This window comes from Drosophila miranda, chromosome XR, assembly GCF_003369915.1.
Source record: "Drosophila miranda strain MSH22 chromosome XR, D.miranda_PacBio2.1, whole genome shotgun sequence".
NCBI classification, from domain to species: Eukaryota; Metazoa; Arthropoda; class Insecta; order Diptera; family Drosophilidae; genus Drosophila; species Drosophila miranda.
The window spans coordinates 21631301-21647786 of record NC_046674.1 but is presented as its reverse complement, the minus strand read 5'-3'; the positions used below and the strand labels follow the sequence as shown (position 1 = coordinate 21647786).

Sequence of the window (16486 nt, the reverse complement as noted above, 5' to 3'; positions counted from 1 at the left end):
ATTAGTTGCGTCAACAATTTGGTAACTGCTCTGGCTCTGGCTCTGGCTCTAGCTGAGAGCTGCAACATTTTACTGTACTGGCGTGGCATGCTACAAGAAGCACTTGCAGCATTCGGTTGGTTGCCTTCACGACCCTCATCGATTTTCAATTTGCCTTCGCTTTTCCAGGGTGTGCCCTTCCCCTTCTGCCTCAATGGGAAATACTCAACGCTGCACTCAACTGCTCGGATGCTTCGTTTGGGGAGCGGAGCCCGAGCGGGTCGCAAATGAGGCAGGAAGATGCTGGGATGCTGCGACTTGCCGAAGCTTTGATGCCAAAAAACTGGATCTGAATCTGGGAGTGCATGCCGTGTCAGCACTTTGACTAACAAAATGCCATCGCTTTCTGTCAGCCATTTCGCCATTTCTTGACTGTTTATTTATTTAGACGCTTTTGTTAGTGGAATATGGACTGATTGTGTTTGCAGATAGATTGAGCAGACAATGCCAATACCAAATTGAATTAGCCAGCGTTCCACAGCAATTTGAAATCACGTACAGTCTTAAGCTCTCTATAATATTCTCGTGTATCCACTTTCTTTGGTCTGCAGTTGGCATTTCACGCACAGAAAGCACGGAGAACACAGAGAGCAGAACCAGCAGAACCAACAGAAGCACTCTGGTGTGCATTTTCCATGTGGGCCATATGGCTTATGCATAAATCATCGTGTACTCGGATGATGTGGCCAACTCTCCACGTCATCGTCATCATCATCTCACAGACGAGGGCACAGGCCACAGGGCACAGGACACTAGGCACCAGGCAGCTGGCAAAGCAAATACCAGGAAATAGCCGTGTCCATGTCTTGGTTCGTGTGCAGGAGCAGGCTGCCAACAACATCTGATGGCTGATGGTTGACATTCCCTTTTGGCTTAGCCTTCTTTCTCTATTTTTACTGGGTTTTCTTCCAACGCTTTTGCTCGGAGATAGCGCATAATAATTACATTAGCCCTACCGCAGTGTGTGTTGGGGATTTGACTGTTGTGCCTTGGTCTTCTCTAGTGCTTCGCTTTCTGAGCCCATCTCTATCCAAGTCATATCTTTGTTCTGCCATCGTGCAGTCACCTGTGATTGATTATTCTTATACATTTCTTATTTATTTATTGCGCGTTTATGGTCAATGATTTTATTTAAGCATGAAAGAACCTTAATTAGCACGATCGATGTAGCATGATCGAGTGCTTTTGTCGGTTCGTATACCAAAGCTCTTCCACGGAAATAAAACTCCAGAAAATCTGCCTAATTTAAGTAAAAGAATGTCAAAGATTCATGCAATGCAAAACTTCTCAGAGCAGTTGGGGCTTACTTGTACCAAAATACGTGTGAGTGCAGGAATAGTCAGAGAATACAAATGAGAGAATCAGCAAAAAATGAAACTAAAGGAACCAAAGAATCTGTCGGATGAGTAATGGATTAAAACTGAAACAACAAAGGGAATCGCATCCGTTTAATTGTAAGGGCTAGCATACTCGTATGTTAGTTGTTTCCGGATAATACGAACCCAGAACCTAGACTAGAAGAACTCTATAATTCATACTCTCTTTGCTGGCCAATTGTCTCTTGTGGTTAAATTTCGACTAGGACTGCGCCTAAAAATGCTAAAATGCATTTCACTATGGATTTCGTTTGTATTGGAAGACTACGATTTCTGTATATATTTGATTTTGTTTTTGTTTGGTTTTTTTTGTTGTTGTTGTTTGTTTTGTGGTTGCTACGTACCGATCATAACCCGGGCTGGGACTGCATTCCATTCCAGCCAAAATGTGATAAACGACGAGGTGACCAATATAATGCCAGGTATGAAAACGGTTGTGAAATAATACGCACGATCACGGGTAAATGTCAACTCGACCTGTAGGCAACTGTAATTACCTTTAAGAAACGAGGGGCCGAGAATTATATAATTCGGCCAGAGGTTAACGCACACGCACACACGTACACACAGACACACAGACACAGACAGTGAGAGTGAGAGAGACAGACAGTAGGAGACAGAAGGATATACATAAATATGTAGATGGAAAGAACTAGACAGATAGAGAGAGAGAGAGAGGGACACATCCATATATATGTATGTATGTATGTAGGTATAGGTTATACATATATCCTAGCCTAGCCTAGATTATCTATTGTTCAGTTGTTGGCTTCTTCTCTTCGCTGAGCTGTACTTCTGGATAAGAACTATACAAATGATAAGATTGAAAGAACTGAAATCGTGGTATTCGATATAACGAGTAAAGAGTAACGAGTAAAGAGTAAGGAGTAACGAGCAACGAGTGGTGTTTGGGGCTGGCTTTCGATTCGGGTGGAGTTTTTATTTAAATTTGAATTTGGATACAAGGAAGCGAAGAAGAATCCATGCAGAAAACCTTACGAGCATATTATGTAGCTAGCATATGTATATATGAAAACTGAAACTTGTGTGGGCTGGACTGGTGTGCGCATACTTTTGGTGGGCACTGCTTGGCTACTAACAACTATTGTAGGTAGTACTTGGTATTACTTGGCATTGAAATGGAATGGTTGTTTTTGGGGGCGGGTGACAATCAGAAACAAAATCATAAGGCAAGGTTGTACAAATTACATTACAGAAGGGCAATGGCAATCGAAAAAAGGCAAATTCTACTATAGGCAAAGGCGCAAAAGTAAATCAATTCTCAATGGTATACAAAATTGATTGTTTCTTGATTTATTTTCTTAAGAATACGAGTATATATATTGGTTGTTGGTTGTTGATTTAGTTTGAGAGTGTGAGATATATATATATATAGAGAGAGAGAGAGCGAGGGGTAAAAATTGTTTATGGATTCATTATTTGTGGGTGTTGGATTTTTGGCGTTTTTTACCTATCATCGATCTAGCTGGCACGGCATTCCATTCTAGCCAGAATGTTATAAAGGACGACGTCACCAATATAATGCCAGGTATAAAAACGGTGGTGAAATAGAATGCACGATCTCTGGTAAAAATTAAATCGACCCTAAGACAGCTGTAGTTCCCTAGGGAGCATTATATATAGGTTTTTGATTCGGTTGTTGGTTGTTTTTTGTAGCGTTTTTAAAGAGTGGGCGAGTGGAAAGGTAGACAAAGATTATACCATTAATAATTATCGTTTTCGTTTTGTTTTTACTTTTTGCTAATAGTATCATAATGGAAATGAAGCTGCAAAAGCCGAGGTCTAGCCGAGGTCTGAGACTACGGAACGGAATGTAAATCAAGACAAGAATAAGTTCAAAAGCCAAGCCAAAGAATGGTTTACTAAACTGAGAAGGTCCATATAAAAGAAACCTACATACAAAATACATATTTATATAAAACGAATCATAAAAACGCCTTTTTGTAGGAAAGAAATATCATTAGATCAGAAAAATACTACTAAAAGTACTACATATCCGATTTCTCAGTTAATTGTTCTTTTGTGGCCAATATATTATATAACTAAAAAATATACGAATACAGATACAGATACAAATTTGAGGGCATGGAGCCACCGAGGACTTACCTCTCCAGCTGTTCTGATCGCAGGGCGTTGTTTGATTCTTAATCAAGTACGCATTCAATGTGGTCAGCGATGGACTTTTCCGCAGAGTATCCTCATCGTTTTTCCAAACATACTTGATCTGTGACTCCTCGTAAGAAACTGTTTGTGGGATGAAACGTAGAAGGGTTAGAGCCAATTCGATTACAATCTCAGTACCCCGCCCTATATACTATATGTGTGTATGTGTATACTCCCCAAGTAATCCCTTCATTAATTAATGACATTAATGTACTGCCTGGATGGGGGTTCTATTCTCGTACGCCCCGCGAGCACACACACACAAATGCACATTGTCGAAGACATATTTGTGTGTGGGTTCTAGAGTGGGGGCTCAGGAGGGTGGAGTGCGGAGCAAATTAAATCATATTTGACAAACAAGCCACGACAAGGAGCAGCAGGCAGCAAAAAGCAAAACACTTCGATGTTTCCTCTAGCAGATGAAAATCTCGGCAAGGCCCAGTCACTCCTCAATGGCCTGCCTGCCTGCCTGCCAGCCTCTCCAAAGTAATTTACGATGTTGCTCACGTTCTTGTATGGGGAGGGGGCGTTGATGGGTGGAGGAAACAAACCGGAAGCAACTTTCGGAAAACAATGTGAAAGACAAAAGAGCCTGGAAAAGCGTTGCTGGTGAACATCAAACAAGACTTTCTGTCTCTCTGTCTCTCTGTCCCTCTGTCTGTCTGGCGGGTTTGGCTATGTGGCAGGCAGTCAGTCAGCCTTGTTAGTCACTTTGTCAGCTTTTGTCGTTTAGCCTGCCTGCCATCCTGCCTGCCTGCCTTCACCGCCACTCAGCCTCTTGTTGCACAACACACAGAAACACAGACAGACAGATGCAGATACAGGCAAAGATTTCCCTCGAGTGGCAGTCAACACGCTCTGCCTTTCCTCAAGAACCACAGTAGTGTTGGGGCATCATCATCATCATCAGCATCAGTATCTTCAGGTTGATTTTCAACACTTTGCCATTATTTTCATATTATTTACACATTCTTTCTCTCGACTCAATCTTCTAATTTGATTTCTTATTCAATTATTTGAGGAATGACTTTATTTCCTGTTTAATTATTGGAAGAGGGGTGTGTTTTGTTTTCTTTTGTATACAACTTACTGCTTTCCATGGAGAAGGAGCACTTGGGATCATCGAATGGAAATATGTGTAGGCTGCCCTGACAGGATAAAATCAGATGTCGTCTGGAAAAAGAGAATTGGATAATATTAAAGGGGTTTGGTGGAAGCAAAGCAACTATTAAAGCTCCTGTTTTTTATTTATCTCAACTGCCTTACACTTCCGGCCAATTCATAAATCATCTTTGCCTTAACCTGTGATGGCATCTTTGCCTCTATCATAAAACATTTTGACCTTATAATTCCTTGGATTTCCCCTCTGGCTTCCATTTCATGCTGCTTGTCTTTGCCACTTAATAGCACGCTTTGTTCTGCCAGCATCAATTCATAATATTCTCTATTCTCTTTTCCCCCCTCTCTCTCTCTCTCTCTCTCTCTCTCTCGCCCCATTTGGAGCAAGTTTTTCCAACATTTGTTCTTGTTGGCCATGCAAACAGTGGGGATCCGGCCAGAGCAGGAGAAGGCGAGGGGAGCAGGGGAAAGTAAATGGCAACTGCAACTTATTTTAATTGCTGGACGACACTTTTGCGCTGTGCAGTCAATTGGAAAAGTTCTGTTGAATTAAAAATGTAGACAAGTCGGGGAAAATGGGAACAGAATCGAAAGGGAGAAAGAGAGAGAGAGAGAGTAGTAGGGCTGGCAAAATGAAGACAAACATGAGCATCCAACAAATGTTGGCCATATACTCGTACTCGTATGTATGCAATATGTTCTGCACAGTACTCTGTTTTCTGTATGTGTGTGTGTTTTTTTTAGCAGCATCCCGGAGAAGGAAGGAAGGCAAACAACATACGAGTACTCCTCGTACCAGTCGGGGGCTATATTTTTTCCACCTGTTCAGGTAGGAGATGGGATATTTTACCTGGCCAAATATTTGCATACATTTTTACATTCTACTCATATTCTGGCACGGCGCGCCGGCCGCCCCATTTCTTGTGCTATTTTTCATTACTGCCTCGTGCCTCGTATGTTTGCCAGCTAGCTTACATATTTTCAGAGTTCAGAGTTCTCCCTTTTCTTCGTTTTTTTTTTTTTTTTTTTACATTTTTGAAGATTTTCACTACCCAGAACCAGAGCGAAGAAAATTGTAGAAAATTTACAGAAAAAACAAAAAATGGAAAAAAAGAGAATAAAAAAATATCGCGCACCGACTGCCTGCCTGTCATTTTGTTCTCTGGTCTCCCTAATGAATATGAACTTTGAGCGAAAAGAATTTGCATTTTCTGGCGCCATTAAAGCCGCTTAGCTTGGCCTGGCCTCGTCTCGCGTCTCTGTATAAAAAATTCATTCATATTCAAATCTGGGCAGGCACAGAGGACAGGGATAGGGGAAGGGACAAGGACAGGGATACGGACACACACCTCATTGCGTACGTAATGGTCCCGTTCCGAAATATTCTTAAAGCGAAATGCATTGGTATGATGGGATCCTTGAAATCGCCATGCATAATGAAATACGTATCCGGCGTCCAGATGCTATCATGATGATGCAGAGCATTTAAGAAGTCATAATGAGACTTATTGCCATATTGCAGTCGTGGATCGTTCCACTGCTGGTTCAATAGGAATTCCACCTCATATTTCTGCAAAGACACATACATATTGCTCAAAATATATTAGCTGTTTGATTTCTGGGGATTATCGTGGCTACCAAAGACTTACCAAGCTGCTTTCATCGGGTGATGCTAAGCTCAGGAGCAGCACATTCACGTTGACCGTCAGGGTGCCTATTCAATGGGATTTAAAGTATCCAAAATATATTAAATATACATGAAAAACCATCGATAATATTACAATTTTTGATGTGCCAATGGAAAAAATAGGCAACAAACAAAAAATAAATGGAAAATACCAAACCAAACCAAGTCTTCACTTAACCAAAAAGAGGGGAAACAGATATCGAAACGAAAGTAAGTCAATGAATGTCTAGCTCTACTATATGTAAGCAACAACAACAGAAAAAATCTAATTAAATAAGTGTTTTTTTGTATTTATGTATCTTTTTGATGTGGAACTTTGGAACTTTGTACACCAACCGCGATTGTGGGGTCTCCGTGGATTTTGATTTGTTGCCATATCGGGCGATTGTAAACCACAGCAAAAGTCTTCATCTGTAAAATTCAATGGGAAATTGTCTAAACAATTTGCTATCATCATTTGGTATCACATAATAATCTGAGGGTATTTTCTGTTTCTTGTTTCTTCTAAATACCACTTGAAACCCGAGCGACCCATTATAATGATTTCCAAGGGCATAAACATATCAAAAGAAAACTAGATGGTCTACTCCCAGCAATACTTTGTACGAGTAGGTCCCCTACAAAGCCCCCCATCAACCCATCCTTCAGACAGTCCATCTCCTTTGTGCATCGCCCATTAAGTTTAATTGATTTTATAGTGTCCATGCATCGTTGCCCTGCTTCTCCGCCGATTGTTGTCTGTGGGGGGTTGTCACGGTGGCTGCCCCCCCCCCCACGTCCCCCATCCCACCAGTCTGGCCACAAAATTCTTAACGATGCCAGCCAGAGATACAAAAACCGAAATGGAAACTGCATCGCATCGCTTGTTATTATTGTTATTCGGAGCTGCTCCATTCTACTACTCGAAGAGTACTTAGACAAATTGGAAATGTAACGTTCAGAACGAGTGAAACACGAGTGGAAATATGGGGCGTGTGGGCGTTTGGGCGTGAGGAGGGGAGGGGAGGGGAAAACTTCATGAACTTCTTACCATTTACAGGCGGCAGTAATCGTTTGTCGTAGCGCTTCTTCTCAAGCAGTAAATCTAATATCTCCTTATCCGAACTGGACTCGTCGAATCTGTGTGGGGCAAACGGAAAGATTTCTTTAGTGCGTTTGTAGACACAAAAAGGATGTACACTGTACAGTTTATGGTTAGTACGAATAGTAGTCAAAATATATAATTATTTAGTAAGTATTTATTGTAGATAGCCCTATGTGTAGGGATTTATCTATGTACAATAGTTTTGGGGGGAGTATGTTGGTTAGTGTTAGGGATAGATAGTACGAGTATGTATGTCGAACAACAAAGCCAATTCAAAGATAAAGTAAGCAAGCGAATTTGGTAGCAGAGGGGATCTTATATTATGTATTATAAGAGTCAAACAATTTTGGAATGAGAGCATCTGAAGTATCTTTTGAAGAATCGGACTAAAGCTCTTGTTTATTGCAAATAAAAGAGTGGTTTTTGTTTCAATTTGCATGCAAAACCTCAGCAGAAATCGAACCGAAACCCAATTTTCCATTGCGGTTGGTGAAGTCAAATAAAAACTCAAAAATTAAACGAATATTCTGTTTATAATTGGAGAAAAAGATAAAACCGAAAATTGTGTTTTTCTTTTTTTGTATCTCTTTGTCCATACAATACATTTTCATTTTTCTCTTTTCTGTTATTGGAGAGAGAGATAGAGACAAAGAGAGATAGAGAGAGAGAGTGTGTGTGTGGTGAGGAAGAGGTGTGCAATAACTTACTTCGACCAATCGATGCCATGACTGAAAGAATTTCAAAAGAAAAAATAAATAGAAAATTTTTTCGTGTTGTTTTAAGGGTTACCAGGCGATACAGAGAGATATATGTATGTATATAGAGAGTGGTGGAGAGACAGACAGATAGATAGATAGATAGATGGATAGATAGATAGATATATAGATAGAAAGATGGATAGACTGGGAGAGAGGGATACGTGTGTTCGAGGATTCCTCAACCAAAACAAAAAAATGTGTAATAAAGTTTCGAGTGTCCCGGTATGCATTGGATGGAGGGATTTTCTTTTATTGATCGGGCTGCTGGGTTTTGGGTTCTGGGCTTTGGGCTCTGGGCTCTCTGTTCTGGGACTGCACTTACATGGGATGCTTGTCGAGGGCACCCGTCTCCGACTGTGTGGCAGCGGCCGTGGATGTGCTGGTCAGATAGCAGAGCATCAGGATGACACTGGAGGCGGCATAGAAGCTGAACGATTGGCTATAGTGCTTGTAGTGCTGCCCCAGATACTGGTAGGCGGCCGCCGATGTGGCGGCGGCCGTTGCACTGACATTGGCTATGATTGCGGCTGACATTGTGGCGGGCAGAATGCCGGAGGATGCATATGTGTCCCGCCACGGCTGGTAGGCTAGTGGTTGCTTGCGTGGATCCTCCCCTTCCAGCTCCTGCTCCTGCAGCTCGTGGTCGTCCTGCCCCTGCTCCACCTGCCACTGCAGCGAGGTCGCTAGGGCAGCTCTCGCATGCAGCAGCATCTCGTGCAGGGAGAGCGTTGAAATGCCAGCCAGCGTGGCAGCAACCACTGCGGTGGAGCCAAGGCCTGGCCGAATCCGGCCCCAAACTGCCGTCGCATCCGCATCCGGATGTAGCCGTCTCCGGCGACGATTTTGACGATGCAGCTGCTGCTCATCGCGATCGCGATCTCGTTCTCTGCTTATCTCTGGGCTGTGGCCTAAGCAATTGGGGCAGAGTGTTTGGTTTTGCTTCGTTGTTGCCTCAATATCGATTCCTGCTGCCGCTGCCGCTGCTGCTGCTGCTGCTGCTGCTGCTCTATCGACGACAATGGTCGTCCCGTGTGTCGTCGCCAACTCGTCGTCCTCGTCCTCGTCGTCCTCTTCTTTGTCCTTGTGCGCCACTTGACTGGGGTTCTTGTTGTTCTTCTGGGGCTGCTGCTGTTGTTGCTGTTGTTGCTGTTGTATCGTTAAAAGCACTCGAGTTCCCGCTTTTAGATGTTTGGCGTTTGCTGTTTCTGTTTGCGTTTCGACGACAATTTCTGTTGTTGTTTCGGTTTGCGTCTGCGTCTGCGTTTGCGTTTTCGTTTTATGATTTTGTTGATAGTTATCCTTGATTTTGATGTCCTCAGCTGGTCGCAATGTGGTCGTTGGCGTTGGCGTTGTCGTTGTCGTTGCTCCGCCCGTCTCTCCACCCTCCACGACTCTGACTGTGGAGGACGCCCTGCCTGGTCGTGTTGTTGTCGCTGTGGCTCCTCTGGCACCGCATTGATTCCTTCTTAGTTGCTTGCTGGCTGCTCTAGTTTGTGGTTTTTTGTTGTTGGGCTGCTCTTTGGCTGCTTCAAAGACGCAGCCCATGTTATGACAACTGTAAAGAGCCATTAAAATACACAAATCAATTCGCAATTAAGGCTGAAACTAATTAGGCCACTGCAAAAGCCATTACCACTGCAACAAAATCTAAAATAAGAATCTACAATGACGCCGACACCCACTTGACTGTCACTCCCATCAGCACTCGCACAGATATGTGTATGTGGCACCTTTTTGATGGATGTGGTAATATCGGATTGTTTCCACGCCCAGCTGCGTGCCCCAACTAAATGTAAGTGTCAGTTGCAAGTTAGCATGATTCCTGAAACTGATTTATACGAGCCGGAGTACTCAAGGAAACATTTTGGAATGACATCAGTCCATCACTTGTACACCGACTAAAGGATGCCCATTATCGAGATTTGATTCCTATTCCAGCACAACAATTGCTTGAAAGCAAAGCTAAGTTTCTGTTAGAGCATCTTTTTCTTTCTCATTATTACGTTTGTAGTACATCCCGGATAAGGACACTTTTCAATGAATCAGTGGATAAAAAGTGGATGTAATCTCCTATCGATCTCGATCTCCTATCTGCTGTTTATGCAAATGAATATATGGCTTATGAGCCAACAAATACTTTCTTCCATCTGTTACACCTGCTGAATATCAGCTCTTCCACTCAAGTAATATTTTCTTGTTAATTTTTGGAAGATCGCATAATACCCGCGTCCAAGCTAAAAGCAAACCCCAGTAACACAGAGAACTTTAGAGAAAATGCTCTAAGGTAGCCCTGAGCGAGTGTGTCGTTTGGGGCAGACCCAAAAACCCGATTGTCAGTCAGCCAGTCAATGGGCCAAGCGAATTTTTATTGTTGCATGTCAAAGCCGCCTGTCTTTGCCATGTCTTCTCTTCAGCTGTTGGTTGTTGTTTGTTGCTGCTTCTGCTGCATTTGCAGTGTCTGTTGCTGTTGTGGCTGTCAGTTTGCGGCCAAGCCATAGAGGAATGCAATTTTCCTTTTAGACAGAGATATACAGATACACACATCCGTATGTATGTACGGATATACGTAAGTCGGTACAAGTTTGGATCTCTTTTTTGACATTTATTTCAACATGCAAGGACCTGCTGCGGTCAATGCACCAAAATGAAATAAATTCGAACCGCAAAAATTCAATTTCCTTTTTTAGCTCTAAATAACACTGATATTCAGTGATGTGGGTCTGATTAGATACATTTGCATGTACATATGTACATATGTACGATTAGGTTTGTGTGTGTGTGTGTGTGGGAACAAATGTATATTTAATCGGCTTAAATGGAACGAAGCTTTGCTTAAAATGGAGTTCTAAGGAATAGTTATTTGTAAAACAGTTTAAGCTGCTTATGGAGTTTCTTTTAAGTGATTTGGATTGTTGAATTTATGGAACAGCAGCTAAACCACAGGCAATCCAAACTTGATTGCCAGAACAGCCACTGAAGAAACTTTGACATGACCAAGTCCTGGCCTCTTACCCGCTCGTGGCCCCAATCGCTGCCACAAAACACACACACACACACACGCACACGCACTCAGGAGTAGGGAAGGATGTGCCGACAAGCCCAAGCCAAGCCAAGCCAAGAGTAGGCACTCAGTGGCTCTGGCATTCCATTCCGGAGGAGAAGGAGGAGTCTTCATTATACATTTATTCGATTTTTACGTGACTTTGGCCATAAAGCACGAAAATAAACCCCGAATACTCGTAGAAGACAACAGATACGAAAAGTAATAGCAGAAAAGTAGGAGCCGGTCTAAGGAGTACCCATGTAAATGGTGTTCATATACAAATTGGTACCGATATGGCCTAAACGTGTCCTCCCCATCCACATTTCTTGTGTCCTGGGCCTGTGCCCCGCCTCCACCCACATGTGCCAGGACAATTATCGACCTCAATCCATTTTAAACGCTTCTACAACATGCCTCCTGCTGTTGCGGCTGCTGCTGAAATAGACATACGAATCGCTCTTTGAGTTTTTCAAAAACTGTCAATTCGGGAGAACTACAAAAAAACAAAAAAGAAAAAAAAAAAAAAGAAAACGAGAACGAGAACGAGGGGAAAACCTATATCAAAATGAAAACTTTTCCGGCTGATTATCGAGTGGACCACAAAAACGAAACAGAAATATAACAGACCATAGATCAGTTGATGCCAGGCTTCCTTTGTAGCCTTCCTGCCAGGCGCTCCCTGCTGATATCCTTTATGCCTTCCGGGCCATAAATTCACACAAACCCTGCTCGAGACTGGTCGTTCCCATCGTCGGTGACTGCAACTTGGTCCGAGTTAATCCTTCCATCGTCTGGCGACCGGAAACGGCAGCAACTGACAAGCCACAGCCACCAACTAACCCCGAAACACAACCAATCCTCCATTTTGCCGGTCCTTCCGCCCCCCTACCCCTCATTCTCTTTTTGGTTAGTATCCTTGTCCAGTTCCAGTTGTGCATTTCATTTTACGCTCTCAACTCTTTTCATATTTTTACTGGGAAAACTTTGTATAGTCGTCCCTTTTATTTTTTATCCTTTTTGTTTGTACGACTTGTGCAGTCAATTTAATAATTTGTTGCTCCTCCCCTCCCTTCGCCGCACTCTGGCTGTCTCTCAAATTAGTTGACACTGTGGGGCATTTGAAACCAAAATTATTTGCATAGTTTTTGTGTTGCTGTTGCCGTGGCTGCGGTTAGCCACACATGTCGGATACTTAATATACTCTCAAAATAGACTGACAGCCAGTCAGCCAGCCAGCCGGCCAGCACACATTTTGGCCACGTTTTGTGCTGGATCAGATCAGCCAGCTTTAATGACCTAATTTGTAATTTTACCCAAATCCAGGGGCAATCCAATTACACAGATGTGCAACCAACACTTCCCGTAGGACCACGCAGGACCAGGCAGGACCAGAACATCGCCAGGCAGAAATTAATTGAAAAAAAACTATTAAATTAGGATGGAAGTCAAGGCGAAAGGATGAATAATTAGCACTTAGCCCGGCTAACTAAATTAGATGGAACTGAACCGCTTGAAGGTTGGTTTTTGGTTGTTAAACAAATTTGTGGATTATTTGCTGAAATCGCATCCCGATTATCGACGACTTCACTGAAACGACTTGAAGCAAGGTCGGTCTCCAATTTCCAATTTACCAATGCCAAAGGAACTGACCTTTGGACTATTTTATACGACCTCCAACCTGCCCGCCTGTCTGTCTGCCTGGCTGGCTTTAAAGGAAATTTTCAAGGAAAATATTTTAATTTGCCATTAAACGGCCAAGTGAAACGGCTAACCTTTGCGAAAGAACAATAACAATAAAAGCCAACTTTTACCAACAACAACAACGGCAGGAGAAAAACAAGAGCAATAAGCAACAATTACAAACAACTTGGTATCGATTTTTTTTTGTTTGTCATGGCGCCATTGTTCGAAGTCACGAACTTTCCAGCTACGAAAAAGACAAAACCAAAAACCAGAAACCAGAAACAAAACCAGAACCAGAATACAAAAAAAAATGTTGATTAAGCCCATTGAAATGTTCTTGAGGCTTTTAGCGTGAAGAAAATGTGGGGGAGGACAGATTATGAATTATTTGGTGGGCAACTCAACAACTCAACAATGGAATATATGTATGTATGTACCATTGTTCGACGAAGGCAGGATTCCGATTATATATACCTTAAGGGTTCAAGCGATCTCTGAGTCGCATTGCCCTTTGGATGGATGGGGGCAGAACAGTTGAAGCCCTGCATTTTAATCGAAAATTTCCGCATAAATTAAATGCATTATAAATGAGCTCGGCTCAATAGTCCCCTGTCGGCTAGAAGCCAAAATCATTATCCATTATGGAGCATAATCTGTTGCATTAAAACTGATTAAAATGTCATAGCATAGACCAGAAATTTATGGCCAGGCAAATGTGGTAATTGAAGTACGGCACTTGACCCACATACTGTGTGGATGCAACTGGCATTTGGGATGCAGCCAGGCAGCCAGGCAGTAAGAGCAATCGCCAGGGGGACATTCACAGGGGCAGAGTCACATTCTATCCGGCTGATGCCGATGTCGATGCCATGCCTAATTAAATAACTCGATAACTAAGAGCATTGGTATGCAGGTGAGGCAAAGTGTAATGGAGTCGAGTGTAGTGGAGTGGAGTTCATTCGCATTTCAATTAAAATGGAGACCAGCAGAGAACACGGATACACGGATACACGGATCCACAGCCACAGATACACTCAACAAATGGCAAACCACTCTGAGGGACGCTAAGTCGTTTAGGCTTAAGTCAGCTTATTGCTCGGAAAAGTAGGACACGCGACGACATAGTTGACATACGACAGCGACGACAACGACGACGACGATGACGACGACCTGTTGGTGGGACAATTTTCCAATAATCGAACATACTCGTACATACATACCATACATACAAGTTTAATTAATGCCAAACAGCGAAAGTTTTCAACCTTTTGGCGCTAATTTGATTTTAAAACTAATTTTAATATTCATTTCAGGTCTCTCATAACTGAAAACATTTGATATATACTATATATTCATGTGATTCATGGCTGAGGTGAGCCATTTGGCCCCGGCTAATTGCACATTTGGACAGTTTGCGGTGCCAACGTTTGCACAAAGTTAACGCAAAATGACAAAGTGCAAATGTGCAACGCTCGCGTGGAGATAGAGCAGGAATTGCGGTTGGGCTTGGGGTTGGGCTTGAGGTTGGGCTCGGAGAGAGAGGACGCAGTTCACGGCTGCAGGTGGTGTAGTGGTGGTGCTATCACATTCTGTTTACACTAAGCACTGTCCTCTGCCCTCTGCCCGTTGCCCTTTGCCCTCACTTGATGGCGAACACAGAAGAAGTCGAATCCGAAATCAAAAGCCAAGTCAATGAGTTCAAAGTTGTTTGGTTGTGGTGAAATGTAAGGGTATATCGTACTGGAAGAGCATTGGGAATTTTTTTATTTGGGGTGGAGTGGCGGAGACCACACCTGCTTTCCAATACTTGTTTGCAAATTGCATATTTCTCTGTCGGATAACCTTTTTCCCACTCGATTACGAATTTTATTCATAATTTAAATTTAATGAATAAATTACGGTTGATACATTAATGGCTGACCGCAGAAGAAGCAGCAGAATCACCAGCAGCAGCAGCAGCAGCAGCAGCAGCAGCAGCAGCAGCAGCAGCAGCAGCAGCAGCGGCTTAAAGTGCAAAACGGATATCGGTGTCACGCCCACAAATATTATATGGACGTGCACATAAATATTATATAACCACCAACCATAGCATAGCATAGCATAGCAGGGACCTTTCATCGATTTGTTTGAGTAATTAAACAATCGCCAGAAGAAAATCCCCAGTGATCCAATTTTTCGTTTAATCTTTTCGGTTCCATTTGGGCCACTTTATACATACATATATCATATGTATGTGCGAGTATATCGAGAGGAGAGGAGCGGAGAGGCTGTCTAAAATCTCTAAGGGGAGAGTAGTAGCTGTCACAGCCACTTATATGTACATACATATACATAAATGCCATGCATCAGGGATATTTATGTGAATAAATTATAATCAACGAAAAGAGAAGAGCAGCATCCTTGCAGACTGTAATAATTCAGATTAAAAAGTATTTATACACAGTGACACTGACATGGTCTGTAGGGGCTGCTCCTGCTCCTCGTCCTGGTCCTGGTCCTGTTCCTGGGGGGTATGGGGCGTGGGATGCGATGGGATGGAGTGGGCTTATGCTGCTGGTCACGCGTGTTCGCTCTGATATTTCGCCATAATAAATTGACATTTTTCGGACATTTCTCTTGAGCTTCTCCGGGCTCTGCGGGCTCTTCAGGGCTCTACGCTCTCCGCTCTCGGAAATGGAAAATGGGTGCTGGGCGCCGTGGGAGCTGTCCGTCATTTAAGCTTTTTCTCAATGCTTCTTTTCTCGGCTGTCGGTTTTTTGTCTGTCGCTTTTCGGTGGTCGGTTGTCGGTTGTCGGTTTTTCGGCTCTTGGTTGTTGAGGGCAAGCAGCTTATGAAGAGATTTCGTCAAGAGTTGAATTGGAGCACCATTTGGGTGGAATCGGTCTCTGGTCCAAAGTAATCTCGCTCATCCCATGCCCCCCATGGCACCCCAAGCTAATATTTAAAATGATTTCTGTGTGAAAATTCCCCTACGAAATCTGGAGAATCGAAAATGCTTGGCACTCGAGTGCTGGGGGCAGGGAGCGAAATAACAGGAAAAAGCAATAAGCATTCAAATAAAAACGGGGAAAGAAGAGAGCGAGAGCAGCGACAAATAATTTGGCACAAAAGCAAATAAACAAGATAAACGAACAAACAAACATTTAGGGAGGACGGGAGGGAAGGAAGGAAACAACAAAACCGAGGAAAGACAAAAACAAGACAGAAACAAAGCCAAGTACCCAAGCACATAATGAGCATAATGGGCGTGTTGAGAGGGAGGTCTTATAGGGGCACGGCACACATATACCCATGCCCATCCATGCCCAACCCCTACCCTTACCCCTACACCTACCCCTAGCACATGAGACGCGAGTGCCAAAGAGCTTTTTGTGTTGGTTTTCCCTCTCAGTGCTAGAATAAGCGCCACTTTACATGCAAACATACACATGCACTCACAGACAGAGACACACACTGATAGAGAGAGAGAGAGGGAGATTGGATAAGGGTAGAACAGTGGGATGCTGGATGCAG

The 16486-nt window shown here is 43.1% G+C and overlaps 1 protein-coding gene across 19 annotated transcripts in view; it reads right to left on the bottom strand.

Annotated features, from left to right (window-relative positions):
* LOC108153334 overlaps nucleotides 1-16486 on the bottom strand; it is a 50234-nt gene that overhangs the window by 13627 nt on the left and 20121 nt on the right. For 12 of the 19 annotated variants that reach the window (XM_033386991.1, XM_033386990.1, XM_033386999.1 and 9 more), the window contains exons 4-13: nucleotides 8570-9802; nucleotides 8197-8217; nucleotides 7436-7524; nucleotides 6742-6816; nucleotides 6368-6432; nucleotides 6068-6288; nucleotides 4690-4772; nucleotides 3543-3680; nucleotides 2887-3039; nucleotides 1760-1912 (exon numbers count right to left, since the gene is read on the bottom strand). In XM_033386991.1, coding sequence (XP_033242882.1) covers nucleotides 1760-1912; nucleotides 2887-3039; nucleotides 3543-3680; nucleotides 4690-4772; nucleotides 6068-6288; nucleotides 6368-6432; nucleotides 6742-6816; nucleotides 7436-7524; nucleotides 8197-8217; nucleotides 8570-9792 — 2221 coding nt within the window. In that variant the 5' untranslated portion in view covers nucleotides 9793-9802. The remainder of the gene's footprint in view (nucleotides 1-1759; nucleotides 1913-2886; nucleotides 3040-3542; nucleotides 3681-4689; nucleotides 4773-6067; nucleotides 6289-6367; nucleotides 6433-6741; nucleotides 6817-7435; nucleotides 7525-8196; nucleotides 8218-8569; nucleotides 9803-16486) is intronic. The other 7 variants (XM_033387002.1, XM_033387003.1, XM_033386997.1 and 4 more) reach the window with 6 other exon arrangements.